This window comes from Artibeus jamaicensis, unplaced genomic scaffold (genome assembly GCF_021234435.1).
Source record: "Artibeus jamaicensis isolate MK-2021 breed Jamaican fruit bat unplaced genomic scaffold, CSHL_Jam_final contig_519, whole genome shotgun sequence".
Classification (NCBI taxonomy): domain Eukaryota; kingdom Metazoa; phylum Chordata; class Mammalia; order Chiroptera; family Phyllostomidae; genus Artibeus; species Artibeus jamaicensis.
This window is the reverse complement of record NW_026521871.1, coordinates 22,590,872-22,618,615: the sequence shown is the minus strand read 5'-3', so window position 1 is coordinate 22,618,615 and position 27,744 is coordinate 22,590,872. Positions and strand designations below refer to the sequence as shown.

General features: G+C 52.1%; 1 protein-coding gene across 2 annotated transcripts in view; it reads left to right on the top strand.

Annotated features, from left to right (window-relative positions):
• The first annotated feature begins 1,303 nt into the window (after positions 1-1,303).
• The window catches only part of SPSB4 (splA/ryanodine receptor domain and SOCS box containing 4), a 70,134-nt gene continuing 43,693 nt past the window's right edge, over positions 1,304-27,744 (top strand). Inside the window, exons 1-3 of one of the 2 annotated variants that reach the window (XM_053669380.1) lie at positions 1,304-1,917; positions 13,500-13,615; positions 15,256-16,105. In XM_053669380.1, the coding sequence (XP_053525355.1) occupies positions 15,412-16,105 (694 nt within the window). In that variant the 5' untranslated portion in view covers positions 1,304-1,917; positions 13,500-13,615; positions 15,256-15,411. The remainder of the gene's footprint in view (positions 1,918-13,499; positions 13,616-15,255; positions 16,106-27,744) is intronic. The other variant, XM_037139273.2, reaches the window with a different exon arrangement.

Below are 27,744 nucleotides of genomic sequence, written 5' to 3'. Positions count from 1 at the left end.
TCTGCTTGGGCTATCAGTAGCTCCCAAGCTGGTTTCCTCTGTCCGTCCACTCTGGTGTGGAGAGATCTTTCTAGAATGTAAATCTGACAATGCCACTATCCTGGTTAAAGGCTTCCCCAAATGATCTCGGGGAAAAAAGCTAAACTCTTGGGGTGGCCGCCAAGCCTCTAGCCACTGTCTATCCCTCCAGCTTCATCTCACCACCTCTGGTCCAGTCATACCACAGGCTCTGTGCTGTGGTAGGTGACCCAAGTGACCATCCTGTCCCCTTGTCTCAGGGGCTGATTTCTGTAACCACCTCCACTAGGAAGCATTCCCAGATGGCTCTTCCCAGTCTGGGAAAGGAGCCCCACAGCCTCCATCAAAGTATTTCCCTCACCGAGTTGGATTGTCTTTACTTGTCTGTGTCCCGGATGAAATGGGAGCTCTGTATCTAGGCTTTTTGGTGCTTGGCCCAGAGAGGGCTGGCGGTGATAGAGGTAGGGCGGGAGAATCGGACCAACTGACTGTGGAATGGAACTGAAGTCAAGTCTGGAAGCACAGGCAAGGGCCTCCAGAATAGGAACTTTCAATTTCCCCAAGAAAGCACAGACGCTAGAAGCACCCTTTTGACCTCCACTGGGGCCACGCCTTCTTCTTTATCTCTCGGCTTAACTCCAAAAGCTGCGGCTCACCAAGGGGCGCAGGTAACTGGCAGGGAAGATACCGTTACCCTTCACTTGGGGTGGGCCAGAAGGCCCAGTCAAGCAAGTGCGGTATGAAATTGGACTTCAAGAGATTAGTTGGAGCTTCATCTTTAAAAATAAAGTGTGGATGTGTGTCTAAGTAAGAGGATATTAAACCATCCTCTCCACCCTCCCCCCCCCCACACTATTTCGCACGTGCTTTGGGTAAAGACACCAAAGCTCCGGAATGACTGTGGGTGTCTCCTCCCCCCTCAGGGATACCCACTCTGGTGTTCCAGGCGCACTTGAATGAATGGGGGAGGACCCACGCTCATGAATGAGCGCGTGAGTGAGGGAGCGAGCAGGCGAGCGGGAGGGTGAATGGCGACCGCGCCACCGACTCAGCACAGGGGAGCAGGCGCGGGCTCCACTTCCCCCTCTCGCCAGCTGGTGGCCTCGGGAAGGTGGCGGCGCCAGCAGCGGCCGGAGCTGCTGGGACGGGCCGGGCCGGGGCGCGGGATGGTGGGGGAAGGGGCGTTCCCCGAGGCCGCGCCTTCAGCGGCTATTGGATTAGTGGCCTTCAGGGATGAGCTCAGCCGGATCGGCTTTCAGCTGCAGCCTCCGGGCAGCCCGGGAAGGCGGGGAGCGGGCGGCAGCGAAGGAGGGGGAGGTGGTAGCCGCTGCAGCATCCAGTGCTGGCCGAGGCGGCCGGCACTCCCGGTGCACAAAGGCGCCCAACCCCTGGGGAGGGCGATGAGCGCACTGTAGCCCAGGCCCGGGCCCCAGCTCCAGCCACCACTGCCTGCGCTAATGGCGCGGGGGAAGACGCAGGGCGTGCCAGGGGTCGGCGGCCGAGGCGCGGCCCGTGAGCCCGGAGCTCTGGACTAGCTGCCCTCGGTGTCCAGAGCGGAGCCTCGAAGCGGGTACAGCAAGAGCCTCTGCAAGTCCCAGGGATCCGAGCAGGAGGGCGCCTCCCCACTCCTACCCGACCTCTCGCACCTTCCCCCTGCTCCCGAGCGCCAACTTCCCCAAGAACGCTCCAACTCCAGGCCACCCTTCGGGGGCAGAGGGGGCGCTGCTGCTGGGCACGAGCAGTGAGGACGAACCCCCTGGCCCCAGGCAGCGAGCCTGCATCTTCAGGGTAGATCGGGCGCCCCTGAGTGGGCGGAGGCGGCAGACGCCTCTCCCGAGAGTCCAGGACCTGCCAGTGCCGGCGATTCCTCCTGGGCAGGCGCTCGCCCTTTCTTTTATGGTGAGTATTCTCTAGCTTCTGGTGAGGGGCGCCCTGAGGCGCGTGGGAGCCCGGAACCGAGATCTGGTTGTGTGGACATCGTGCGAGCCGGCACTCGCCACAGCTGGCTGGCGCTCGTGGCTTGGGTCCCGTGCGGGTCCCTGGGCATTCCTCTCTGCCGGCTGTAGCAGTTGGAGCTGGGTTGTTTGCGCACAGCTTTGGGGACGTTTGGGTCCCGCCCATGGAACCTTAGGTTCGAAGTCTGCTACTTCTCTTAGTAGTGAAGACGACACACAAAAAATTGCTCTCCTCGACCCCTCCCCCATCCCCGGCCGCCGTCACCCTGCCTTAGTTTGGATCCAAGATCCCTCGTTCCCTGGGTGGGTGGTGACCTTGGGCAAGTCGCCAAACCTCGATTTCCTCAGTGTAAGAGGGGATATTGGTACCAGCTTTTAGGGGCATTGGCAGGATGTACGCTTGTAGCGTGTGTAGACCTGTGCCTGGCACGTAGGAGCACTCAATCAAATGTTAACGCATTATCATCAGCGGTGTGAGCCCAAGCGCGCCGTCCAACTTTCTGGAGCTGCAGCATCTCCTTCATCTATGTAATGGGGACCATAAGTTGTGGGGGCCTGTTCATCGGGGTTGGGGGATTCCGAGAGGTGGAAGTTAAGCGCCAGTGCGCACGCAGTAGGCGCTGGTGAAGTGGAAGCTGTCATCCTCCCCCCTCCCCCTTTTTTTTATTCACGCTGGGGTGATTGGGATAGTTCCTGGCCTTGCTTGAAGACAAACTTGGCTATGCTCAGGAAGGGGGGGGGTCGTGGGCTCCCGGAGTCAAGGGTAAGGGGTTGGGGGTGGGAGTCTGGGAAGGAGGGAGGCCAGAGACTGGAGCGCGGCAAACCCGTCAGTCCGGGTAGCACAGAACACTCCACGGGCTCCAAGCCAGAAGGGAACGCAGGGCCCAGAACCTGTTCCTAGTGAGAGAAGCCGGGGCGGCGTGGGGCGGCGGGGAGGGGGGTGGCTGCTCCCACCTCCGGACCGTCCGAGCACGGGTCAAGGGCTGCTGCAGACTGGAAGAGGAGGGCGCTTCTGTGCCGCCTTCACTAGGAGACGGAGGGCTCTCAGCTCTGGAGTCAGGCTTGAGTTCAAATTCTGCCTCCACCATCCGCCTGTGGTGTGACCTTGGGCAAGTACTCTGATCTCTCCCACCTCATTTTCCTCGTTTTTTCCCCTTCCCCCTCCCAGGGGAGGCTGGGAGGGGTTGATAAGGAAGGAATTCTCCCCTGTCTAGGAATCTTTGCCCCCACCCCTCAATCTGATGAGCCTAAATCAGGAAGACTTGAAATGATATGCGTGAACCTGGAATAAACACTGTTAAGAGGAGAATGGGGCATCTGCCCACCCTCTTCCCTGCTGGTCACTGCACCCTGCACCCTCGGAAGAGGAGATCAGGGCACTAGATTTTGGCACCTTGGCGCCTCTGCCCTCCAACCAAATCCTTCAGCTTTCACTCAGGCTGATGAGGAATCCCTCTTCCTCCCCCAAACCCTTCGTTTGTTTAAGTCCTGCTGATTAATGGAGTTCTTGGACAGACGAAGTGTCAGTGGCAGGGTATAAACATGCTTTACACAAGGGCATAGCCCTCAGATTGGTTCCTTTTTTAAACTTCCTTAAAAAGTGGTGATAAATGACATTTAAGCTACCTTTGGCAAACAACTAACAAAATTCAACTTGCCCGTCATTCCACTCAAATATCTCTCCAGTTTGTGTTTCTGTTTTATTTCAAAGATGGATGCAGGGGGGTGGAGGGCTGCTGTGGAGGCTGCCTGGCCCGCTTGGGTCTGGGACAGGGGTCAGCGAGTGTCGGCCAGGCAAGGGGAGGTGGGAGGGCCCCAGGATACCAGGGTATGTGGTGCCCTGGAAGTCTGGTGTGACTGGTCTGCAGGGGGCCATGCTGGGAGGTTGGGCACGGGAGAAATAAGGCAGAGCAGGTTTTCAGGACTCACCTGTGCTAAGCTAAGGTGTGCAACTTCTCCCTGGAGAAGCCACCTGGAGAGTTGAAAGAGTAGACTGGTGGGCATGTTGGTTGGATTTACCCCTTGGTGGTGGGGAAGGTGGCTTGGGTGGGGGTAGATTGGGATCCCAGAGCCTTGTAAGGAGACCATTGTGGTCATCCAGGCAAGGGAAGTTGAAGATATTGAGTGAGGGAGACAGAGATGGGGGACCCGTGGCAGAAATGGGTGTGCAGAGAAGAACCCAGCATGCCGCAGAGGGAAGAGGCTGAGGGTCGGCCCTGTGGATTCCGAGGTGCCAGTGGGTGCCTCCGTGTCTGACATCAGGAGAGGACAGGTGTGCCTACAGGGGGAGGCTTGTGGCAGAAGGAAGCCAGCTGGCTTTACAAGGTCATTTGAAGGAGCCTTAGTCTGGGGTGGCCGGAGGCTTCAAGTAGGTGGTTTGGTGCTGAGGAGAGAAGGCAGGGCTAGAGGCCCAGTTTGGGAGAATCTGCAAGGGCTGGAATTGCCAGTGTTAACAGAAGACACATGGAAAGAGAGAGCTCTGAGCAGAGACTAAGGTGTGACCTAAAAGTCATCCCATTTCTGGGACAGGCAAGGTGGACCCTGCAGCCAGAAGGCAGCAGGAAGCTGCTGTGAGCCCTACGTTTCCATGTGCTGGTATGTCCAAGGAAGAGAGCTGCTCCAAAACCACGCGCCTGGCTCTGCTTTCTCCAGGAAAAAGTGAGGCTTAATCCAATTAGCTGGGCCACAAAGACTTCTTACCTGTCAGCCACACACTGTGAGATACGCAAGTCACGCAGATTCCTGGGGCCTAATGGTTCCCTTCCACCTGGCGCTGCCTCCCTCTGGGTGTCCCTGTCTCCCCACTTCCTCACCATCTTCTCTTCCTCTCTAGTTTCCTCCTCGAGTCTCAGAACTGATCCCAGAGACCCTGCAGGCGTAACTGAGGAACCTTCAGAAATCCCAGTGGGTTCCCATTGTGATATCCTAGATCAAGTCTGAGGCTGAACAGGGTCACTTTTCTTTCAGGCATCCCAGGTTTTCAGACAACCAGTTATACCAACTGGACAAAGTTCATCTTGGGAGAGAAATTTGTTTTCTTCATAGGGTCTTCCCAAGAGAATCCCATTATGCATCACCCCCAGACCCCCCGCCATCCCCTTACCTCCAGCTTTGCTCCAGCTCGAGCTATGCTGGGCCTCACAGAGGCCAGCTGTCCTGTACATGTGCCTGGGACAGCCCTCTGGGCACAGGGGCCGCTGCAGCGATGACCAGGCCTGCCAGGAAGGTGTGTCTCTTTCAAATGACCTTGCAGAGCATGCTGGCCAGCAAACCTCCTTCATCCCATCCCCTGCTCTTGTTGGCTGACAGCCTGAGCGTCCGCCTTGGGGGCTTCTGGCTCAGTCAGGCGTGGGAGGATTCCCATGGAAACCCCGCAAGGAGGAGGGGCTGGGGAAGCCTCAGTGATTCACGCTCCAGAAAGATAGGCGGGCAGCGGCTTCACCTAGAACTGCACAGATGGCTCTCTTTGTAAGCTCTCTTGGGAAGAAAGGGTTTGCCGGCCGGTTGCAGTGGGAGCGCTGTGCCTGTGTAGAAAGGGGAAAAGCTAATGGACACCTTTGAATAAAACCCGGGGGGTTCTTTAGTTAATTCATCATTGGCAGGTGCATTCTGAATGAGCATTTTTAAAAAAAAAAAATAAGCCCTCTACTTAATATTCATACTAAGGAAATCTTTAAATATCCCAGTTGAACCAGTCCACGTAGGTCTCATTGTCTCTGTACAAATAAATGTACAGGGATGAAAAGTGAGGGATGAGGACCCAGCTCCCGATGGAGTGCTTTCTAAGGCAGCAGCTTGCTCCTATTTGTTTGTTCATGCTTGTACAGTGGGTAGTCATTCACCCACTGCTTCCTCTGAACCAGAGCCTTGCAGGGTCCTGGGGACTCCAGTGAGGAGACCCAGTCTTGCTCTTATCCCCCAGGTGGTGGGAGGGAGAGAGCTAAGAAGATGTCATGGCCCCTCGTGATGTCTGTGGTGGGAACAGGTACAGGGGCTCTGAGAACAGAGGAAGGGGTGGGGAGTCCCCAGAGGCGTTGATACTCCAGGCGAATGAATTACCCAGGTGTGTGCTTGTGGGGTTTGCAGGGAGAGAGAAGGGACCGTGGCAGCAGCCTGCTAGCACGAGGATGTGGGGACCTGCAGGGAAGTTCAGGCAGGTCAGTGGACAGATGGTGAAGGGATGCGTGGAGGAAGATGGGCCGGGAAGCTTCAGGGAGCGTTCTGAGAGCGTTTAAGGTTAGGAGTCTGCACTTGATCCTGAAAGCTGCGGAGAGGCTGTGGAGGAGTTTAGGCCAGGAGCACAATTAGACTGGCTTCGCATTTGACAAGTGCTGTAGTAGGTATTTGAAAGCAGTATGCAGTCTATTAAAGGAATTCAAGTGCCTTCAAACTGGACTGCTTTTTACAGTCCTTGTCATTATTCAGACCCGTAACTGGGTCTGACCCCTGTGGTACCAGCTCTCCCTAGAGGGAAGTGATAGGGTCTTAGGCTTCGCTGCAGCCTCTGATCCCAGAGAGACAACATTCTGTTGCTTAAAAGAATGAAATCCACACCCACCCATGACCCCAGCAAGTCGAAGCCAAAGACCAAGACCGCACTGAGGGGAGGGCATTTCACCCCATCTTTACCAGTTCCTGCTGCAGCCACGTCGCCTGGCAACCCCCCTGCCTGGGCGAGCCCAGCAGACAGGCCTCTGAGAACAGAATTTTCAGTCCTGGGCCTCTGAAGACTGAGTGTCACATTTTGCAAACCACCGAAGCTCCTTAACCGGTACATCAACACTTCGTGACTGCTCATTTCCCTGTTGAATTGCAACACTTGCCAGGGTCCTGAGAAGGGCAATTGGCAATCTGAGTTTTTGTTTTCTTGCTCTGCCATCATTGAAGTCCAAGTGTGACCTAAGCCTTTGAGTTTGGTTTGAGGGGGGATGTGATGGAGGCTCCCTTAGGCATTGCTCAGTATGCCCTGAGCTAGCTGGCTGGGCTCTGAGATAATGTTCTTCCTATCAGGAGGTTAACTCTTGTATCTGCTGTGTGCCTGGCCCTGTGCCATGTGCTGTGGCGGGGAAAGAAAGAGAAATGTGACAAGCGTCTACTTGGTTTGGCCGGAGAGAGATTTGTTAGAGATTGAGCCTGACTGACTCTGCCACTCCTGTGTCCCTAGCTGTCAGCAGCACAGAGCCTGGCACATGGTAGGTATACACTAAGTGTTTGTTGAACAAACCAGTGAGGACTGGAGGCAGGAAGGGTGCACAGCAGCATCTAACAAAGGGGCAGCCCAGGCACAGCGAAGAGTCAGCTGCTCAGAGGCTGTGACCGTGTCCATGGCAGAACTGGGCCCTGGGTCGCCACCTCCAGACTCCAGGCCTGGCCCTTTTCCTGCTGCATCCACTAAAGAGAGCAGAAAATGAGACTTCCCTAAAGCCCAGCATCTCTCTCCACACCCATAAAGCGCTGTGCCTTTAAAGGCAAGGCACAGAACTGTGAGTGAAGGGAGCAAGGAAACCAGGTAAAAAAAACCAGGTCCTCAGAGGCATACCCTTCAGGGTAGAAAAATGCAGATAAGCAGAAACAGAAAGTCCTGGCTAGCTCTGGTTAGACAGAGGTGTGGGGCAGGCAGCTAGAGACCCAATAGAACTGGGCAGGCTTCCTGGAAAAGGTGGAGCTGTCAGGCAGGAGTGGGGAGGGGAGGAAGGATGGACAGAGGGCCCCATACACCTAGAGAAAGACATGAAGACTGACCTGTGACCCCAATTTAGGAGTTGGGACTCTGCATTTGTAGATTCCTATCTTCCAACTCCAGCCTTGACCCTTTCTTCAGCCAGTCATTTTGTTTCTCAACTCTGATCCTGTTGCCCTTGACGGTTCTTGTGTAGCTGAATCCTAGTGCACCCCATGGTTGTTTCTTTAGGGTGCATTCAGATGGACAAATGGCAATGTTGGAGGACATACACAGTTTTAAAGCAGCACTCAGCACTCCCCGGGTGCCTCTTGGGTGCCCTGTACCATCCCAGACTTCACAGATGTCTACCCTGGTCCTTGCAAAGGCAGGTGAGGTTAGCACAGGATTAGCAGCACTGTTCAGATGAGTCTCAGAGAGGTCGAATCCTTGCTCAGGGTCCAATGGACAGGCAGGAATTCAAACCCTGCCCTTCCTTATATTGTGATGTCACTAGCGTTCCTTAGTTCATGGCCATTCATGAACACTCCGTTCTGGGCTCTGTCTTGGGGGGTGGGGGGGAACAGCAAAGGGGCTGCTTGTTACATGTCCACCTTGCCACGTCCCCAGTGTGGGCAGCCCTTAGGATTCTCTTCTGCTGCCGATGGTGGCAGGGACTGAGGCCCTGAGACTGCAGCCAGGAGGGAGAGCACCTTGCCCTCAATGACCCAGCACGGGTCTCCTCTGAAGCTGCCATTTGGCTGTGGCCTTCAAACACAGCTGTGGCTGTATTGTTGACGTTGCCTCTCCAACAACAACAACAAAGGTGGCATGGTTGTGGACATTTCCCTTAGAAATGTTCTGGGTGGGCGTCGTGAAAAGGTTCTGTTCTAAAAAGCCTGGAGGGAGATGGTAAAGCACAGGCTTGTCCCAGTGTGGCCCTGGGGTCCTTCCCCGTCCTTCTGATGACTGGAAACCTCTCATTGGGAGCCTCTTTCTCCTTTTGAATAAAGGGGCACAGACCTCCTAGTTCCTGTGAAGCAGATATCATGCAGCCTGGCACAGAGTGAGTGCATAATTTAAGGTTAGTGATGGAGAAAGCACAAGGGGAGTGGAGGCAGTGGGGACTTTGGGTTCAGGCTACTGAGGTGGGATCAGCCCTGCTGGCTTTCAGCTAGGTGACTTTGGTCAGCATGCTTTCTCTTGGAGCCTAGTTTCCTGGCCATTAGAATGACAGCAAAGAAGCATTTAAGTGAATTACCAAAGTGGCAGATTCCAACGCCCCGCCCGCCCCGCCCCAGTCAGATGCCCTGGGGCAGTCTGTGCAAACTTCCACAGAGGACTCTGGGTGAGCGTGTTGGCTCTTCTGATCTAATCCCCACTACACTCCCTGTGCCTCTCGCATGTTTTCTTGCTTATTTCTCATAACCTGGTTAAGGCTCAAGGGCTGGATGAAGCCCTTTGGGTTAAATTCCCCACCTCCTCTTCCCTTTCTTCTCTGCTCCCTCTTTCTTCTCCCCGCCCCCTCCCTCCACAGTAGTGTGAGCATCCTGGACCCGGCACCTTGCTTGTTTGGCCTCATGGATCTGTTGGATCTTCCATATCAGTACATTCTTTTCTCCAGCTGCATAGTTTTCTATCATATGGATTTATCATAATTTCTAGTCTCACCATTTGCAGTCTTTAATGCAATAAAAGCAGAACTTCTTGCAAAAAAATTATCCTGTCTTTATTTGGGTTTTTTTCCAATATTTTGCTACTACAAACATGCTATATATTTATATGTGCATATAGAACACATATGATAATTTATATATACATGTATTACATATTATATATTATACGATACATATATATTACATATATATGTAGTTTTGCCCATTTGAGAGCATATCTTAGTAAATACCAGAAGTAGGCTTGCTAGGTCAAAGGTATGTGCATTTGTAATTCTGAGAGATGATGCTAATTTGCCATTTGCTGAGGTTTCACGGTTTAACCTTCCAATTAGCTATATAGGGACCTATCTGCTTCTCCTAGAAGATGTTATCCAAATTTCTGATCTTCGCTAATCTGATAGGCCAAGATGGCACTTCACTGTAGTTCTAACTAGTTTCTCTTTTATTGGGTTGGCAAAAAGTCCATTATGTTTTTTTTTCTATACCATGGCTCTAGTAGTGCTTAGTTGTCTATAACTTCATTTGAAACAATTTTGTTAGACTGTGTTGTGACAGCTGTCATATCAGCGTGCACTTAAAAAATAACTTGTCAAAATTGGTGAATTTTTATGCAACCATTTTAATATTGAAGATGGAAGAAGATACACAACATTTTTGGTATATTATGATTTATTATTTCAAGAAAGCTAAAAATGCAGTTGAAATGCAGAAAAAGATTTGTGTAGTGTATGGAGAAGGTGCTATGACTAATTGAACATAATCAAAAGTTTCTTGTACTGTTGACATTTTGGCCAAACAGTTCTTTGCTGTGGGGCTGTCTTGTGCATTGGAAGATGTTGAGAAACACCCCTGGCCTCTACCCACTAGAGGCCAATAGCAGGAGATTAGCTGGCATACTCAAAATATCCAAATCAATAAAAGTTATGGGTGAAAATTAAAAATGTGTCTTTTATTATAAAGAAAAAATGTAACAGACTTTTAGGCCAGCCCTATAGTATGCGTTTGGTAGACAGATCATCTTTTCAGAGAAGCTGTTTGGTTTTTTGTGTGAGCTATTGGTTGTATTCTTTCCCATTTTGTATTCGGGTTGGTCTTACTCATTTGCGGGAGTGGTGTGTCACATTTATGATTTGTGTTACACCTCTCTCCTCCTCTTAAAACAAGCCTAACAACTTTTATGAGTGTTTTTGCTATGCCATTTGGTTATTTTTCACTTTCATCTCATATTTAACATATTTATCTGCCCCTCTCTTCTAAATGATCAGATTAAATGGTTTATGTATTGTAATGCCTTTTAGTCATAAAGTCATACATTAAGTATATTTAGTAATATATAAAAATGTTAGTTATTAAATTTTAGATGAGATAACCTGAATAAAGGCCCATGATGCCAATTTCTTTTTCTTTAAAAAAGAAAATTCACTAATATTTTATAGACAAAAAAAGGGAATAAAATGAAGTACATCCAAATGCTAACAATGTTTATATCTGGTTAATAGGATAGAAGATGATTTTTAGTTTTTGTACATGTTTTGTATTATCTAAAATTGAGAAATTAATGTTTTAAATTAATAGACTATTTTTTTAGAGTAGTTTTTGATTTATAGAAAAACTAAGCAGAAAGTACAGAGAGTTCCATATATTTACACCCAGTTTCCCCGACTATGGTACATTTATCAAAACCAATGAACCAATATTGATTGTTGTTATTAACTAAAGACCACACTTCATTCAGATTTCCTTAGTTTTTACCTAATGTCCTTCTCGTGTTCCCGGCCCTTATCTAAGACACCACATTACATTTGGTAGTTGTGTCTCCTCAGGCTCCTCTTGGCTGTGACAGTTTTCTCAGACTGGTCTTTAATGGCCATGGCAGTTTCGAGGAACACTATCGAGGTGTTGTGATGGAACTCGTTTTGTGTGTCTCTCCTGATTGGACTCAGGAGCTTGGAGGGGGAGGACCATAGCAGGCATGTGTTATTTCTTTGTATCGTATTGAGAGAATACACTATCAATGTGATTGATTAATATGATAATAATATAATAATAACAATATGATAATATGATATAGACTAAATGATTGGGTTAGATGGTTTATATGTTTTCTTGGTTTGTTTTTTGTGGTATTTTTCCCCAAAACACCAGTGCTCAGATTTTTTTGATTAGTTCTATTGTTTTTCTAATTTATTACACTTAATTTACATATTTTCATTCTTTCTGGTGTATTAGTGTAAGTAAAACAGTTATGATTTCCTTTGAGTACTATTTTAGTGGGATCCCACAGATTCTAATATACGGAATATTTCTTATTCTTATTTTCTGGGTATTATTCACTTTTTGTATAAATTTTTTTTAAATCTGTATTGTTTAAAAGAGAGTTTGTTTTTTATTTATTTTCAGTCATTTCAATGTTCATACCATAGTCACATTTGAATTGGAAAAACTGCTCCGTGACAGACAGGACAGAGACCTGTCATGTGAAGGAAAATAAGTGAAGGTTTTCATAAAGCCCTAGGAGGGAAGCACCGCAGTAGCACAGGGGCGGCCGGCTGCAGCACCTGACAGCTGCGCCCAGGTGTGCACGTGGGTAGGAGCAGAGGGGGCCCCAGCAGGTGGGCCAGCTTCTGTTGGGCCGGAGACCACTGCTGGCTCCTGAGGGGAATTTCCCACTGTGCCCGGTAAGCCAATCACTTGTCACTCGGATGTACATAGAATAGGGTAAGCAAAAGAAAGTTTTTAAAAAGGTTCAAGTGGTAGGGTTTTGTGATTAGAATTCCATGTTATCAGTTACTGTATTATTTCAGCTTTTTTGCTGAGGTTTTATCTGTGGCCTTATATACGGTCAGTGTTTTGAAATATATGTCAGTTAAAATGATCTTTTAATTATGCAATTTTGGTTTTCCTCTCTTTGCCTAAGTCGCTCCCTGGATCTGGCATGAACTAAAAGAGGTGAATCAAAAGCACCCGCCTCTACTGGGAATCTCCCCGTCCCTCCTTGTGCGTCTCGTAGTAACTTGTGCTCTGAATGCGGGTGCTGTTGTTTGGTGTGTCAGACCTTCGATTGTGGATCAGATTCTTTATTGTCATAAAGTGTTGTCTCATTTAAAACCATTTACCCTGAATTCAGCTTTACCTGATTATATGAAAGCAATAGTGCCTGTTTAATTCGAGGTAACATTTACCTGGTATATATTTGCCCTTCCTTTATTTTCGAATCTGTCCAATCACTTCGCTTTGGGGATGCCTTTGTAGCAAGCACACTGCTGGGGGCTTTGTCTTACTCCTCAATCTTAGAAGCCTTTCTTTGTAGGAGGATTTCTGTGGCCATTCATTGGCCCGGCTGGTATTTTGGTCTTAGTTTTCCTATCCTATTTTATGTCTTTGTCTTTCTGCTTCTATTGCTTTTTAAAACAAAATCTTTCATGCTACAGTTTGTTTTCTGTTGTGTTCCCTCTGACAACTGGAAAATTTGTATTTTTAGTTCTCCTGGAGGTAGCCTTCAGAACTGCATAAAATACATTTGAAATTCTCTAGTTGTCTCCCTTCTGAAATAAGTGATCATTAGTTTGCCAATTTGGTCAATATTTTTATCTGCTTTGTGACAGCTTTTTTTCTGGTGATTTCTGGTGAGTTGTTGGTTTGTTATATATTTTTTTCTGTTCTTTTCCTTCTTTATTTGTTCTCTAGCATCTTTGACTACATTGTGGGCTGGTTGCTGTTTTGAAAGAGGCGAACCTCTCCAGGTCAGCATTTGGCAGGGGACGCATGTAGACCAGGTTCACGGAAGTATTCTAGGAGAGCAGCATCGCTCCCAGGCTCCTGGTGATTTAGTCCACAGGACCGTGGCAGTGATTGCTTCTGGCTTCTATGCAGACAGCAGAGACCTGCAGCTACAGCCTCTTTTCTCCCAATGCAGCTCCTTCCCCTGCTCTGCCTCCCCAACACACTGCTCCCTCTAGAGATGGCTGGCCCTTGGTTTTCTTTGTTAGCCTTGTCCTCTTTCCTCTCCTTGCCCTCTGCCTCCCACTCCCCTTCCCATGGAGACAGCACCCCATCCCTCAGGTGGTTAACTTAGGCTCATGTCCATGTTTCAGGGTGACCTGGATGTCACAGGCAACTCCCACTGCCAGACCACATAGCCTGTTCCTCCGCATACCCTGATTAGGAACCATTGTTTTTTTTCCCCTTCAGGAAGTGCCGGCTAATAGAGATCTGCCAGTTTTACCCCAGCTCTGCAGCCACAGGTGCTTCTGTAGGTGCTTTCTCACATCCCATTTGGTCTTCACAGCGTTTGGCAGCCTCCCCGTGTAAGTTGTGGTTCAGGTTACAAATGTGTTCCAGTTTTGCTGAAGATAGAATTTCTCCTTTATTTTGGGTGATTTGGGATGTAAAAAGGCATAACTTTATTCTGCTATCTTAGAACTGTCTTGCGTTGTGAATTTTCCTTTTTATGTGTTCTGGTATTCCTCCAGGTTAAACATTAGCCAGAGCTCTCTGGGTGGAGTTGGCATGAGCCAAAGCTGGGGTCTCACCATAGAAATGAAAGAAAACATAAACTGAGAATAAAATGGGGGGGTGGATAAAAAGAGAAAGTCACAGCATCCCCGCCCGTGCTGTGTGGCAGTGGGGTTCCTTCCTCTCTGCCTGTGGTTCGGCTGGGAGTGCGCCACTGTTTGGGTGGGTGGCCGTGACCAGGCTGAGCAGGGGCTGGAAAACACCTACCTCCTGGTCTCTCTCAGGAAGTTGCTCTGGGCCCAGCAACACCGAGGCCAGGGTGGGAAGGGCACAGGCCTCTGTTCTGCATAGGCTGCAGGGCTCCATCTCAGCCTACACCAGGGCCCATCCAAGCACCCTGGTCTCCTAGTGAGAGTGGCCAAGTCCTCCTCCCCGAAAAATTAGGATCCTGCCTCGGAGGCAGCTTCCAGAGTTAATGCTGTTAAGGTGTTTTTTATGCCCGTAGAAAGAGCTTGCCCCACCAAAGGGAAAGGTTTTACTTGGGATGTCTGGAGGATAGAGCCAGAGAGGGAAACCTGCCCTCAGAGTCTCGGGCTGGCCCTTCATATTGTTGTCTCAGATTCCCACATCACCGAGAGGGAGCCGCTTTATCTCCATTTCACAGATGAGGAAACTGGAGTCTCGGAGAGGCTGAGACCAAGAGTCCTGCCTGTGAACACACTGCTAAGAGATGGAGAGAGGGTTTGGGATGCAGCTCTGTTTGGTTCCAGAGCCTGGACGCCAGCTCGCTCAGCCCCCTGCTTCCTGCTCACCTCTTGTGGAGATGCCACCGCATCCTTAGATGGTGGTCGTGTGTCCACGCCCATGTCCTCAGGTGATGGGGCCTGATCCTTGCTCGGCATCTGCCTTCTCAACTCTGGCTGGACCTCAGATGGCATTAGAGCTTCCCAGGGAAGCCAAGGAAAGGAGGCAGCAGTTCCACATCCTACACGGTTTAGGCAGCTGTGACCCCTTGGCCTTGGCCCAGGGCTCGTCCTCTGGAATCAAATGCATCTGGGTTCCTCTCCAGGCTCCTTGATCTTGGACAAGTCACTTCTCTGGCTTCGGTCCATTTTTCTAGAGTGAAATGACCTGTGATTGCTCCTAGTTCGGAACACGGACTCTGACGCCAGGTGGGCTTGGTTTGAATCTTGGCTCAGCCCTGTATTTGCTGTAGGACTTTGGTTAATTACTTACCTTCTCTCTCTTAGTTTTCTCATCTATAAAATGAGAATAATGAGTATGTCTTATAGGGAGGTTTAAGGATGAAATGAACTAATAAATGCAAATAATTTAGAACAGCATCTGGCATATGGCAAGTTCTAGGTAAGTGCCAGATATTATTATATTAATTAGTTATTGTTAATGCACAGTAAGTGCTCAGCCAAAGCATGGGCATAGCTGACCGTCAGTGCTGCTCCTGTTATAACCTGTGCCCTTTGCTTCCTTCTAGGAGCTTGGGTTCCTGCCCCAGCCCCGTAGAGGCTGTGGAGGCACGCCGTCCGGAAGCCTGGTTCCCAGGCCCCTGGCCCATTCCCAACTGCAGGGGGTGGCGCTTCCCACGAGGTAGCGGTGGCCCGCAGCAGCGGCCCCCTCCTGGCAGTGAGCCATGGGCCAGAAGCTCTCAGGGAGCCTCAAGTCGGTGGAGGTTCGAGAGCCCGCGCTAAGGCCGACGAAGCGGGAGCTACGGGGCACAGAGCCGGGGCGGCCGGCGCGGCTGGACCAGCTGCTGGACATGCCTGCGGCGGGGCTGGCTGTGCAGCTGCGGCACGCGTGGAACCCCGAGGACCGTTCGCTCAATGTCTTCGTCAAGGATGATGACCGGCTCACCTTCCACCGGCACCCGGTGGCCCAGAGCACTGACGGCATCCGCGGCAAAGTGGGCCACGCCCGCGGCCTGCACGCCTGGCAGATCCACTGGCCTGCTCGGCAGCGGGGCACCCACGCAGTCGTGGGTGTGGCCACGGCTCGGGCACCCCTGCACTCCGTAGGCTACACGGCACTGGTGGGCAGTGACGCCGAGTCGTGGGGCTGGGACCTGGGCCGCAGTCGCCTCTACCATGATGGCAAGAACCGGCCCGGAGTGGCCTACCCAGCCTTCCTGGGGCCCGATGAGGCCTTCGCACTGCCGGACTCCCTGCTTGTGGTGCTGGACATGGACGAGGGCACTCTGAGCTTCGTTGTAGATGGCCAGTATCTAGGCGTGGCCTTTCGTGGTCTCAAGGGCAAGAAGCTGTACCCGGTGGTGAGTGCTGTGTGGGGCCACTGTGAAGTCACCATGCGCTACATCAACGGCCTTGACCGTAAGTGCACCGGCTGGGTGGGGAATGGGGGGTTCCAGAGTCTGCCTGTTCCTAGGGTTGTTGGGGAGGGAGGTCAGGGGCGCGGGAGGCCCCGCCCTTCATCGGCACTTGGGAAAACCCTGCCTTGTGTAGAGCGTGACTAGAAGGTGGACTCTGAGGCCAGGCTCCTGGGTTTAACTCTTAACTCTCCTTTGCTGGTTTAGTGATCTTGGGCCATGCCTCAGTCTCTTTACTTAAAGTGTAGCACAATGTTAGCAATTTTGGTCAGGGTTGTGTTGAAGATCAAATAAGATAATAATGTATGTGGAGTGATTGGAACAGCAACTGGGCACCCAGTAGGGGCTCTGAGTGTTGACGCTAATTTTTAATTGTTCCGTCTGTATGAGAGTTACACAAAACGATGTCTCCTGAGTGCCCGACCTGCTGCTCACAGCAGAAGCAGAGAGGCAGTAGAAGGCACAGTCCCTGACTTGAATGCTGTGCACTCAAAATTACTGACAAATAACAAATAAAGAAAATGACAGCTACTATTTATTGACCACATACTATATGCAGAGCTGAACACCCAAATTCCAGCTCTTCCTGGTGAACTGTCTATTAAAGGGGCAGCTGCCTCTCTAGGGGAATGAGAACTGAAAATGGTGGAATCTTCTGGTTTTTCCAAGAGGACACAGAAACCTAGATTTTGTGTGAATTATCCCAATTTTAATCTTGGCCACCATGGAAAACACCGTGTAGGCCAACAAAACACCCTTACCAGCTGTAGACAAGCCCAAAGTTGCTGGGTTTGACCCCTAACAATTCTAAGATCTCGTTGCATTTAATATGCACAACCATCCTGTGACGCAGCAATAACGGGTGGTTAATGGTCTTAGGGTGGGGTCACTTCTGGGGGCACAGGAGCCTGACCCACAACAGTGGGGGGAACTTGTGGGCTCACACACTCCTGGTCCAAACAGCTGTCTTGCCACACCCCTGATGAAGCGCACAGAGGTGGGTGCTGAAGGCCAGAATTTTGCTTCATTCATTTTAAGGGAAAGACATAATTGCCCCCATTTCAGGGATGAGAAGACTGAAGGGTGGGGCCGCAGAGAGCCAGCACCAGGTCTCCCCAGGTCTGTCAGCCTCCGAGGCCCATGCTTTTTTCATGCTTCCCCTTCAAGTCGAGGGACCAAAAGTAACACTCAAGAAAAAGGAGTCAAGAACAAGATATACTCAAGTAAGATGTACAGTTATATCAGCACAGGGCAGGTTGACTTTGCAAAAGTGGCAGGCCGATGGATTGTGGCCAGTGTACTTAGCTGTCTGGTGTAATTGGTGACATTCTTGTTCATATTTTATTTCCCTGGTGTTGAACTAAGAGTGCCGTTGAATGACACAGTGCTGTTCTGTTTACTCTCACTAACTGGTTAAATCCAGGAGCAGATGAGTGTGTCCTGTGAAGGCTAGTTTGGTCCTCCCAGTGCCTTGTCGGGGGTGCCTGGATCCCTCACAGACCTGGTGCCCAGGCGAACCTCCGTGCTGGGAAAAGCAACTCCAACAGCACTCTGTTATGTTCAAGGTTACTTGCCGGAATTGATCGCTGGACTGGACAGGTGGACTTGGTGAGCAGCTCTCGAGTCTGGTGCGCCTTCTGTGGTGGTGTGTCTTTGGTAAATCAGTCACTCTAATGCCCTACAACTCATTTTACTCATCTGTCAGCTGGAACAGTATCAGGTCCCTTTCATAGTTTCTGTGAGATTCTGTGCGGTGGCACCAGTGACACGGTAGCTGGGATTGAAGGCTGATGTTGATAGCCTGTGGGAGCTACCTGAGCCAATGAACGGTTGTGCCCCCAAGGTGGGCTTCCTCTTGGGTGTTAATCTGTTGCTTAGTTTTCAGGTACAAAGCTAAGCTGTTAATAAGGTTGCAGCCAGTGGCTCTTCCATGCACGATAGGATTGGGAGAAATCAACCGTGGCGTCCTCCTTGGTCCGCTGCTTAGGGTGGGGGTCTGGGTGGGAAAGGACAATTGTGTTTGGGGCATTTTGAGCTCTTCCATCCTTCAGATGGCTAAAGACTTGATGAGACTGAAATTTGGCATGTTCCATCCTCCCCACTGGTGGTGACTTTTGTCAAGTTGGCTGAAGCTGGATTGCCTAGCCAGGACTCAAGGGGAGTCCAGGATGTCATGTGGATACAAGCCTGTGGCATCTTCCCTTTGGTGACAGGATTGACTTGTCTGCTATGGCACTGGCCTGTTCCCCAGATGAGAATGATGTTCTCTATCTCAGGCAGGGTACATCTTCGGAAAGGGGAGCCCAGCCTCTGGGCTTCCAACGGCCCACGATCAGTGGGACAAGCCCTGACAGCAGGGTGGGCCAGAGCACAGACTTCAGGGAGTCTGACAGGGGCGGGTTGGGAAGGTGCTCTGTGATTCTGCACCTGCTGATTGGGGCTGAAGTCCACCAGTGGGTGCCTGGGCTCTGGGAAGGGATGGCCCTAGGGAGCGTCTGGGCAGGGAAGGTGACCCAAGGTGGTGTTCTGTGCATGAGGAGAGCTCTGAGCCACATTCATAGTGGAAAAACTGCAGGTCCCCGAACTCAGACTATACCTGGACGTGGCCTTAGTTAGAGACAGGCTCAAGGACAGAAGGGCGGAGCTGCCCTCTGGGGTTGCTTCCCCACAGGATCGTGGGGGCAGGTCTCTGCCCAGGACCCCCCTCAGGCCCCAGCACTCTGCTGGAGGCCATGGGCAATGACCACCTCCTCTCTCCGAACCTCATGTTTCTCCCTCGTAAAGTGGGCATGTTGGAGCACGGAGCAGACGCACAGAGGCTGGTGCTCATTTCTTTGATTAACGAGGTGAGCGGGCTGCCAGGTCCTGGGGTTCACCCAGGGATTAAAACAAAAATGGCCTCAGTAGAAGCTTCTCTTCAAATGTGATTAAAGTAAGTTAATGGATACCATTTTCTCCATTTTTGAATTTTTATGACTGTGAAAGCGAGACTTAGAAAGTGCTAACCGCATTTAACTCTGAAGCATATGCGTTGAAGACAAGAGCTCCTGGAAGTGCCCTTTCCTTCGCAAATGTGTTTCTTCAGCTTTGCCATGAGGTGAAAGAGCTCAGCATCTTGGTTCACCGTAAAGAGCTCCAAGACGCCCAGGGGATCTGCCTCCTGAGGGAGTTTCAAAACAGGGAACTGAGGCCAGGCCGATGGGCAGGCCGTCTCCGGACGGCAGGCTCCAGGGCCCAAGTCCTAACAACCACAATCACTAACAGAACAATAGCAAAAACTAATGGAGGGCTTAGTCTGTGCTGAGCTCTATTTTAAGCACTTTACAAGTTCTAACTCACTTAATCCTTGTGACAACTCTTTGAGCTAATGTCTGTGTTATCACCTTTATTTCACAATGAAGAATGGAGGCACTGGGAGCTTGAGTAAGCTGCTCAAGGTCACACGGCTAGTAACTGGGGGAACCAGGTTTCACAGTTGGCAGACTGGTCCGCAGGGCCCCCTGTGGAGATGTCTGCAGACAAGACAGGAAAACAATGGATAGAAGAGGCTGCTTCCCCTGGCCAGGTGCAGCAAATGGGGGGACCCTTTCCTTCAGCCGTGAGTTTGTGTGAAGCCCTGAGATGCTGTCCCTGCTTTTCCTCCTCCCACCGGTTTCATCTCCAGCCCTCACAGCTCATGGCTCAGCACAGGACTCCTCGGGGCATTCCAAAGAGCTGGTTGCATAAAGCCAACCCTGGCAGTGGCTGTGAATCAACCATGCTTTGATTGCTAACGGAATCATGTCACTGAAAATGTCCCAACTGCTGTGAGGATTCAGCCCCTGGGGTGGGCCTGGCCTTTGGAATCAGTTCTGGGCTGGTTTTAGGAATCGCTCCTTGTCTCAGGCTCCTGGCTCCTCCTCCGTGCTGGCTGCCAGGAGAGCTAACAGACTGGCTTTGTCTCCTGTCTTGGAGTCCTTGGGTGGTGAGTGGTGTGTGAGTGACACAGGGAAGGGAAAGGAGCCAAAGACCGAGAAAAGCAGGCATGGCATCCCGAGCAGCTTCAATTTGGGGATCATAAGAATTATATTTCTTTAAAGATACCCCCCATGTTTCATGCCTTGAACCAAGTGTTATACTCATTTTACTCTTTTTTGTTGTTGTTCACATAATAAACCTCGAGGCAATGTGACTATTATTATCCCCATTTTATAAAAAAGGAAACTGATTCTTAGAAGGTGAAGAATTTGCCGAAAGCCACACAGCTCTGGGCCAGCTCTGCCCCCCACGCTGCACGCCCAGCAGGGCCCCATTCCGCAGAGCAGGTGTCCTGGGCCGGCTTTCTGGGGGGTGGAGGGTGGGAACCGTAGGCTCTCAGGCCAAACTGGCAGAGCGGGCTTGTCTGCCCAAATCAAGTCGGGGAAATTGTATTTCCAGACGTAGTTCCTAGATGGTTTAATTGATCTGCCAACAAGTATTTATTGGCACAATGGCTCAGCAGAAGAGGCTGGCAGCCAGCCAGGTTTTCTGGTATTGATGAAGGCCAGAGGGAGTTTTCCACCAGGATGCCTGCAAGGACGCCATCCCCTTGCCAGAGCTGTCTCCCAGTCTGCGCTGAACTCACGACCTCCCTGCTCATCTCCCATATGTCTCCTGGGTGGCGTGGTCCCCTCAGCCTAGCTGACGTCTGGACTCTGCTCCCCCTCCCTCCTCACCAGGTCCAGGCCCGGTCTCCCCTTCACACTCCTGTCCTATCATTCTGCCCGGACTCCAGTTCCCTCAGCCCAGGGCTCTGTCCCCTGCGTCCTCAGTTCAGCACTGATTTCTCCCCCACCCACCCCATTCACTCACTTTCATGAGGGTCTGCCTTCTTTCCCCAGATAGACATGAAGTTCCTCAGGGCACGGAGGGTGACTCAGGAGGCACACGTGGGGAAGTGGACACAGAAGAATTTAAAAATAGGATGCATTTACTTCTCAAAGGTAAACTGCACTTGGGCAGCAAATTCAAACACTACCAAAAGGTGTCCAGTGGAACGCCACCGCCCCCGAGCCCCTCTCCGGGCTGGCGGCCGCCCCTAGCGGTCTCCCGTGTGTCCTCGCAAATGTGACCACACTGCAAACACTGCTCTGCATCTCATTTCCCCCCTTACTCTGTCTTGGTGATTAACAAGAGCTGTGTAATATGATTAACATAGAGCTGCCTCGTTCTTTATTAGCAGCTACATGGGTTTCCATGCCATGGCTGTGTCATAATAGTGATAGAAATTTAGTTTGCCATTTACTTTGTACTTTTACAAAGTGACTGGGCTAGTGCCTAATACAGAGTAGATACTAAAACAGCTGGGTTTAAGCTTGATCAGTTATGACTTACACAGCTCCCATAGATTGGTACAATTACTTAGAGTCATTAAATGTGGAAATAGTTTTTGTTACTAAATTTGAATCCAAGAGATTTCACACCAGGGAATATGTTGGCTTGGAAGGTTTTTGACTCTTTTCTCTTTAATATACATGATGGAAATGCCACCTGAGGTTCAAAGGCCACTGTGAATTTGTTACAAATGAGCTGATCGTGTTTAGCCTTCGCTATGAGCCGTTTTAAAGGTTTCCAGCTAAACGCCTAGTTCGAGTGTCCTGTAGCTCCCAGTGGTGACTTGCCTGGTGAGCACATCAGCGAGGATGTCCACACAGCCAGCATCCCCGCCAGCTGTGTCCACGTGTAGAATTAGCGGAGATGGGCCGCTGAGGCTGTGGGCACGAGGTCAGCATCTACCTCTGAACAGATGTTACCAGGCCTGGCCTTGTGCTAGCCACTACCTTTGGAAGAAAGGGAAGGGGGAAGAAGCAGCCAGTCTCCACTTTTCGGGATCTGACAGGAAGGTGAGGGCAGGTCCCAGGCGCTGGGCCCGGAGCAGATGCCATTTGGCAGCAGGTAACAGACCCCATCTTACAGGTGGGAGCCGAATGGGTCAGGAAGTTGGGAAGACTTGTGAAAAGTCACCTGCTAATTGAAACCCAGGCCTCCAATCCCCCTGGAAAACGCCCTTACCAGAAATGAGAGCAAGAATTCAATGCAGTTTATAGGTCTCCCTTGAAGAACCCTGGTACCAGTGAGGGCAGACATCAAGTTCAGGAGGAGAATCCTGCGTGTGGGTGGAAGGGCCTGAACGGCTTCCCAGGGAGTGGTCTTGGAGCTTGGGCAGCATTCAGATAGGTGTGGCCCTGGCCCCACATCCACACAAGAAGACCCTCCTTGGCTGCTCAGTGCCTCCTCCCACATGCTGAGACCCTGGTGCTACCCTGGCTCAGACTCTAAAGCAACAGGTTCAGCACATCAGAGACCAGAGACAGCTGGTCTCTCCACTTACTGCCCGGACGTCCTGGGCCTAAGTTTCCTAACTTTTCACACTTGTAAAGTGGGCCTTCCCCATAGACTTGTCACCAGTGCTTCTGACATCTTCACATGCCTTCGGGTCAGCTGGGGGGTCTTGTTAGGGCACATTCTGACTTGACAGAGCCGGGTGGGGCCCCAGATCCCGCCGTTCTGACGGTCTCCTGGTCGGTGCTCATGATGCTGCCCGACCCTGAGGGTGGGGCAGAGGACAAGGCCTCCGTGCACCCGGGCATCCCCCAGCCCCACCTTCCACCCACCTAACGTCACTCTGATCCCGCAGCCACGTTAATCTGCTTATTCCTCTGTGCTGTGGTCTGTGCCGACCTCTTTACTACAACCTGACAGCCTCCCCCGTCCCAGTGAGGCCCCTGGTTACCTGGCCTGGCTCTGCCCACCACCTCTCCAGGCTGGGAGGAAGGGCAATTCCTGTGCCTTCTGCACCCCCTCTCTTTCCTGTCCAGCCCACTGTCCTCTTGTTCCTGTCCTCCCCGCCTGCCACGTGGCTCAGTTTATATGTCCTAGAACCCAAGTTCTCACAGTTGCCAGCAAGGTCAACACAAGTAAATCCTCACTATTATCCATGAATTTCCCACGAGGGCCACTTTGTTTGGGCAGGGATTACCGCAAATAGAAATAGCTCTTCGTGAAGCAGTCATTGATGGAGCTCTTACGAAAGGCCAGACACTGTGCAGCCTGCTCACAGGCCTCAGCTCACTCAAACCTCCACGGCCTGGGGCAGCTGCTCGTGAGCTGCCTCTGTGCATTCGCTCATTTAACCCCCACGGATGAGGAGTAGGTCCTGGCCTCCCACTTCACAGACACAGAGACTGAGGCCAAAGGAGACAGAGTCTGCTCAAGGCACATGCTTGGGAGGTAGTCACCTCCAACGCCAGTGCCCACATCTCTAACCGCCACGCCATATGGGGCACAGTGAGCAAGTACTGAAGCTGGTGTTGGCAGGCCTGATTCAAACACCCTTAAATACAGAACGGCCAAGCTGCACTCCCTCTCACCCCTGCTGATGGGAACCTGGTACGGGCACTGAGTGGGTGCTGCTTGGGGAAGCCATGACTAGAGTCAGCAGCTTTCCAGGAGGGTGTTTTAAACGGCTGGGAGAGCAAATGGCCTGCTAGGCTGGCAGCAGCATTTGTTTGCCTACAGCCAGAAAGCCAGCTGATCCCCCTGGTCTGGTCCCTTGGTTGAGGCGAGGGGGCGGTTAGTGTGAGTTACGGCCGAGCCCAGACACTAATAAGGCTGCGTGTCTGCAGCCCGCCGTAATTCAAGCTAAGGCTGAGCCGTTTAATAGCCTTTCTTCATCAGATCTTCCAGGACTCGGTGCCTCCTTAATGATTTATTTGCTTGGGATGAAATTAAGCCGAGACAGCGTGAGCTTGGAAAATACTGCCGTGCTGGCTTCCCACTTTTTATCTTTGCCGGAGGCCACTTCTATAAATAGAGCTGCCAGCCCCACTTTGGGACCCGACTACTGGGAGCTCCGGTGGGCACAGGCTTCCCCTCACTGGCCTCTGGGACCACGCTTGATGGGGCACTTGCTGCCCCTCATCCGTCCCACCCCCAAGGTCAGTGACCACGTCAGGGTGCAGCAGCGGACCAGAACTGCCCACACAGACATTGCCGTCTGGGCTTGTGGTTGTTTCAGTGGGAGCATTTGAGTTGATCCACTGGGAGCCACAGCCACGTTCCAGGTTTTGCCTTGTTTGTGGATGTTTCTCAAAGTGCATCTCCCAAGGGCATCCTGGGGGAGAGCCGGCAGGCCTCTGGTGTTTAGCTAGACGGGTGATGGCCCTCTGCCTGATGTCAGGGCCTCACTAGGAGGGGCATGTGGGATCCTGTTCTTGTCCCCAAGGGTGGCTGCCTCTGGAGTGAGGGGCCAGTCACAGCTGAGGGCCACTCACAGCACTCACCCTGAGACCAAGCACCACGAGTGGGGTTGGGCTGCTTAACTGGGGATCCTGTGGAAGTCCGGAACCCAGAAGACCCAAGTCGCCCCAGGAGAGGGGTGAGTGTAAGCTTGCAGGAGGACTGGGTGGGCCCAGGAACTGGAGTGTGCTCAGGCAACCCTCCGCTGCCTCAACAGCACGTCTGACCCAGGGACACCCCGCCAGCTGTTCCTGAGACCACCAGTGTTTTTTCTGTTCTCTCATAATTTGGGCTCCCCTTGGCATTAGCTCACTGAGGCCCTGACCCCACCCCTGTGCCCTGATAGCTTCTGTTAGCTGGCATGGCCTTGTTTCAAAGTCTTGAGGGTTGCTGATGGGCCCAGCGCTTCTCTGTGCAGGCAGAGGTTCCCATGTGTGCTCTGATTGGCGGCCTGTGGGTTGGGTCCCACCTGCAGTTCCCTAGCTACAGGGAGACCTAGAGCTGATCACTCAGCACACCTGTCTGCATATCAGCATCTCTCAAGGAGAGTGTGAAAAACACAGATTTCTGCTGTGCCCACGTGTTGAATTGCTGGCGTGCCTGTGTGTGTGTGTGTGTGTGTGTGTGTGTGTGTGTGTGTGTGTGTGTATGTGTGTGTGTTACGTGCTTCCCAGGTGACCACATCTTCAGCCCAGGCCTGGCCAGAGATCAGCTGCTGGGCATGCCCGAAGGAGGCCACCAGGCTGGGTGGGTGCAGGGTCGTACAGAGAGGGGGTGCGGATGGGTGAGCAGCAAGGTCCTGATTCACTGGAATGGCTTGTGCAGAAGCGCAGCCCCAGTCACCTTGGGGTGGGGCTGCCAGTCTTGACTGGGTCAGGCCTGGGGGACCTGGAGACTGACCATGCATGCAGCTCCAGTGCCAAAGAGACCGAAGTTTGGTCCACGCAGCCCCAGGGTTGGGGTCAGGTGCCGAGACTGGAAAGGCCACCTTAACCCCTCATTTCCTCCTGGGAACTCCCAGGGGGCCTCAGGACTGGTTTGTGAGTGTTGGGGAAGCAATGCCCATGGCGTGTCCCTCAGCCAGGGCTCTGGGAGGTGTGTGCGCCTGCACATCCACTTTTGCACCGCCATCAAGGTGGCGTAGGTGGGTAGTCAGGAGTCCCCTGAGTGGCTGCCTCTCTCCTCCTCGGCGGGGGCTGGGTCTTCCCCTTTGCCCTTGTGTCCCAGCACCTGGCACGTAGTGAGCTCTCGGTCAGCATCGATTGTGACTGAATGGATGGAAAACTTCAGTCCGCACAGCACGATGACACAGTGCGCTGCATGTCCGGGCAGAGGGCAGGGCCCAGGTGCAGTACCCTCTTCCCACAGCCTCGGCACAAGTGGAAAGCGTGTACAAGCTTCTCATGAAACTTCAGGGAAGGCGCTCCTGAGACTTTCCAGTTAGCTGGGAGTAGTGCCTTGAAATCAGTCGCACCATGCCCATGGCCACTAGTTTGATCTATGTGTAAAGGAGCCATTGCTTTTTCCACGACCACACATGGTCCTGTGCAGGCCAGTCTGCCCACTGGGGTGGAAAGGGACAGTGACGTCAGCCATGTGTCCTTCATGTGGCGTCTGCAGGGGGCCTGCACTGTGTGGCTGGGCCAGGAACTAGGCTGCAGTGGTGAGCCAGACAGGCCCGGTTTCCCTCCCCGGAGCCCGCCATTGGCTGGGGAACCACAGTCCACAGTCACGGGGTTGGGGGGGTGCAGCTTTTCATCAGTCAGCCAATCACTCAGCGGCTGTTTTCCTGAGCATCTCCTATGTGTCAGGCACTGGGGATACTGTGATGACTGTTCAGGGGGAGAGACAGACAGCAATGGAAAAACCCCAAACAAATACTGTGGTCAATTTAGGTACAACTCAGTGTGATTTGAGAGAACAAAATGGAGGAAACGATTGGGAGTGGTATCTCCAAGCTGTTACCTTGGCCCCCTTTCTGGGGAGGGGACATGTGAGTGAGACCTACATGATGAGGTGAGGCAGCCATGGAAGGACCTGGGGGCAGAGTGAGTCAGTGAGGAGTCTGGGGAGCCTGGGGCCAGCAAGGCAGCCAGCAGGGCTGGAGGTGTCCGGGAGGATGAGGGCCAAGGGGCTTGGGGGTCAGCGGGGGGCTGCACGCCGCCCTGCGGGCTGCGGCACTGCCTTCTACCCATCACACTCAGCCGCTGCACTGTTTTAGAAAAAGTCATAAACTACCTTATTTTAAAGAAGCAATATTTGAAGTTTCTTTTCCACTGGGACTTATCTCCTGGTTTTGCAAAATGACATGTCGTTGGGACTGTGGTGAGGGCGGCCTTTAACGGAGGCGGATATTGCCGTTTGCAGCTTGCAGGTGGATTGATCGAGGCCCAGAGAGTTTGGGGGCCTCGCCCGGGTCGCACTGTGAGTGGGAGAGCTGATTCGAGCCCCATCTTTTGTCTTCACGCCTTGTCACTGTCCCCTGACATGGCAGAGCCCTAATGCTCTGATGGGCCTCTGCTGGCCCGGATGCTCGTCACCCCCAGGCTGGGTGAGCCACCCAGGAGGGGCATGGTGAGTCAGGGCCCCAGCCTTCCTTGGCTTTAAAGGTGTTTTGCCAAAATGGGTTTTCAAATATGTGAGAGTTGAAAAAGCATGCTCTACCTGAACTAATTCGACTTACCCAGAGTCTGATTTGGGGTGAAAAGAGGGAGGAGAAGGGGTAAGTCCACGAAAGAGCACTGGACCCAGAGCCAGGAAGCCTGGCTCCGCCCCGTCCAGCTCGGCCACCACCTGCGCGGCCGCCACCTGCGCGGCCTTGGCTAAGCCGCCCCGTCTCGGTGCCTCTGTGTCTCCATCCAAGGAAGGAGGGAACTGGGCAAGGTCTGCCTTACTCACTGGTATCAAATAGTGATAAACTGCACATCTGATATTTTAGAATGACAAATATTTTAATCTGCTGTGCTGTCCAATGTAATAGTCTCGAGCCACTTGTAGCTGTTCACATTTAAGTTGAAATTAATTAAAAGGAAGTTAACAATTCAGTTGCACTAGCCACATTCAAGTGCTCCACAGCCACACGTCCCTGGCTTGAGCGGGGTGGGTTCAGGAAGACGATTCAGTGCAGGTGCCCAGGAAACGTACAGAATGTCAGAGTCCCTGGGTGGGGAGAACCCAGAGGAGGCGGTGACAACAGGCGTGCCAGGAAGTCAGAGGAGGGGGAGGACCTGGGGGACAGCAGGGGTCGGGAACCCTGCTCGGGGAGAGGCAGCCTCAGTGGTGGGGACAACAGCCCAGACCACCCAGTTCAGGCCGGGGAGCAGCGGCACCCTTGCTGGGTCCCTCGGGGAGGCCCTGAGCCCACCGGGCCTCCATCTCCTCCTGTGA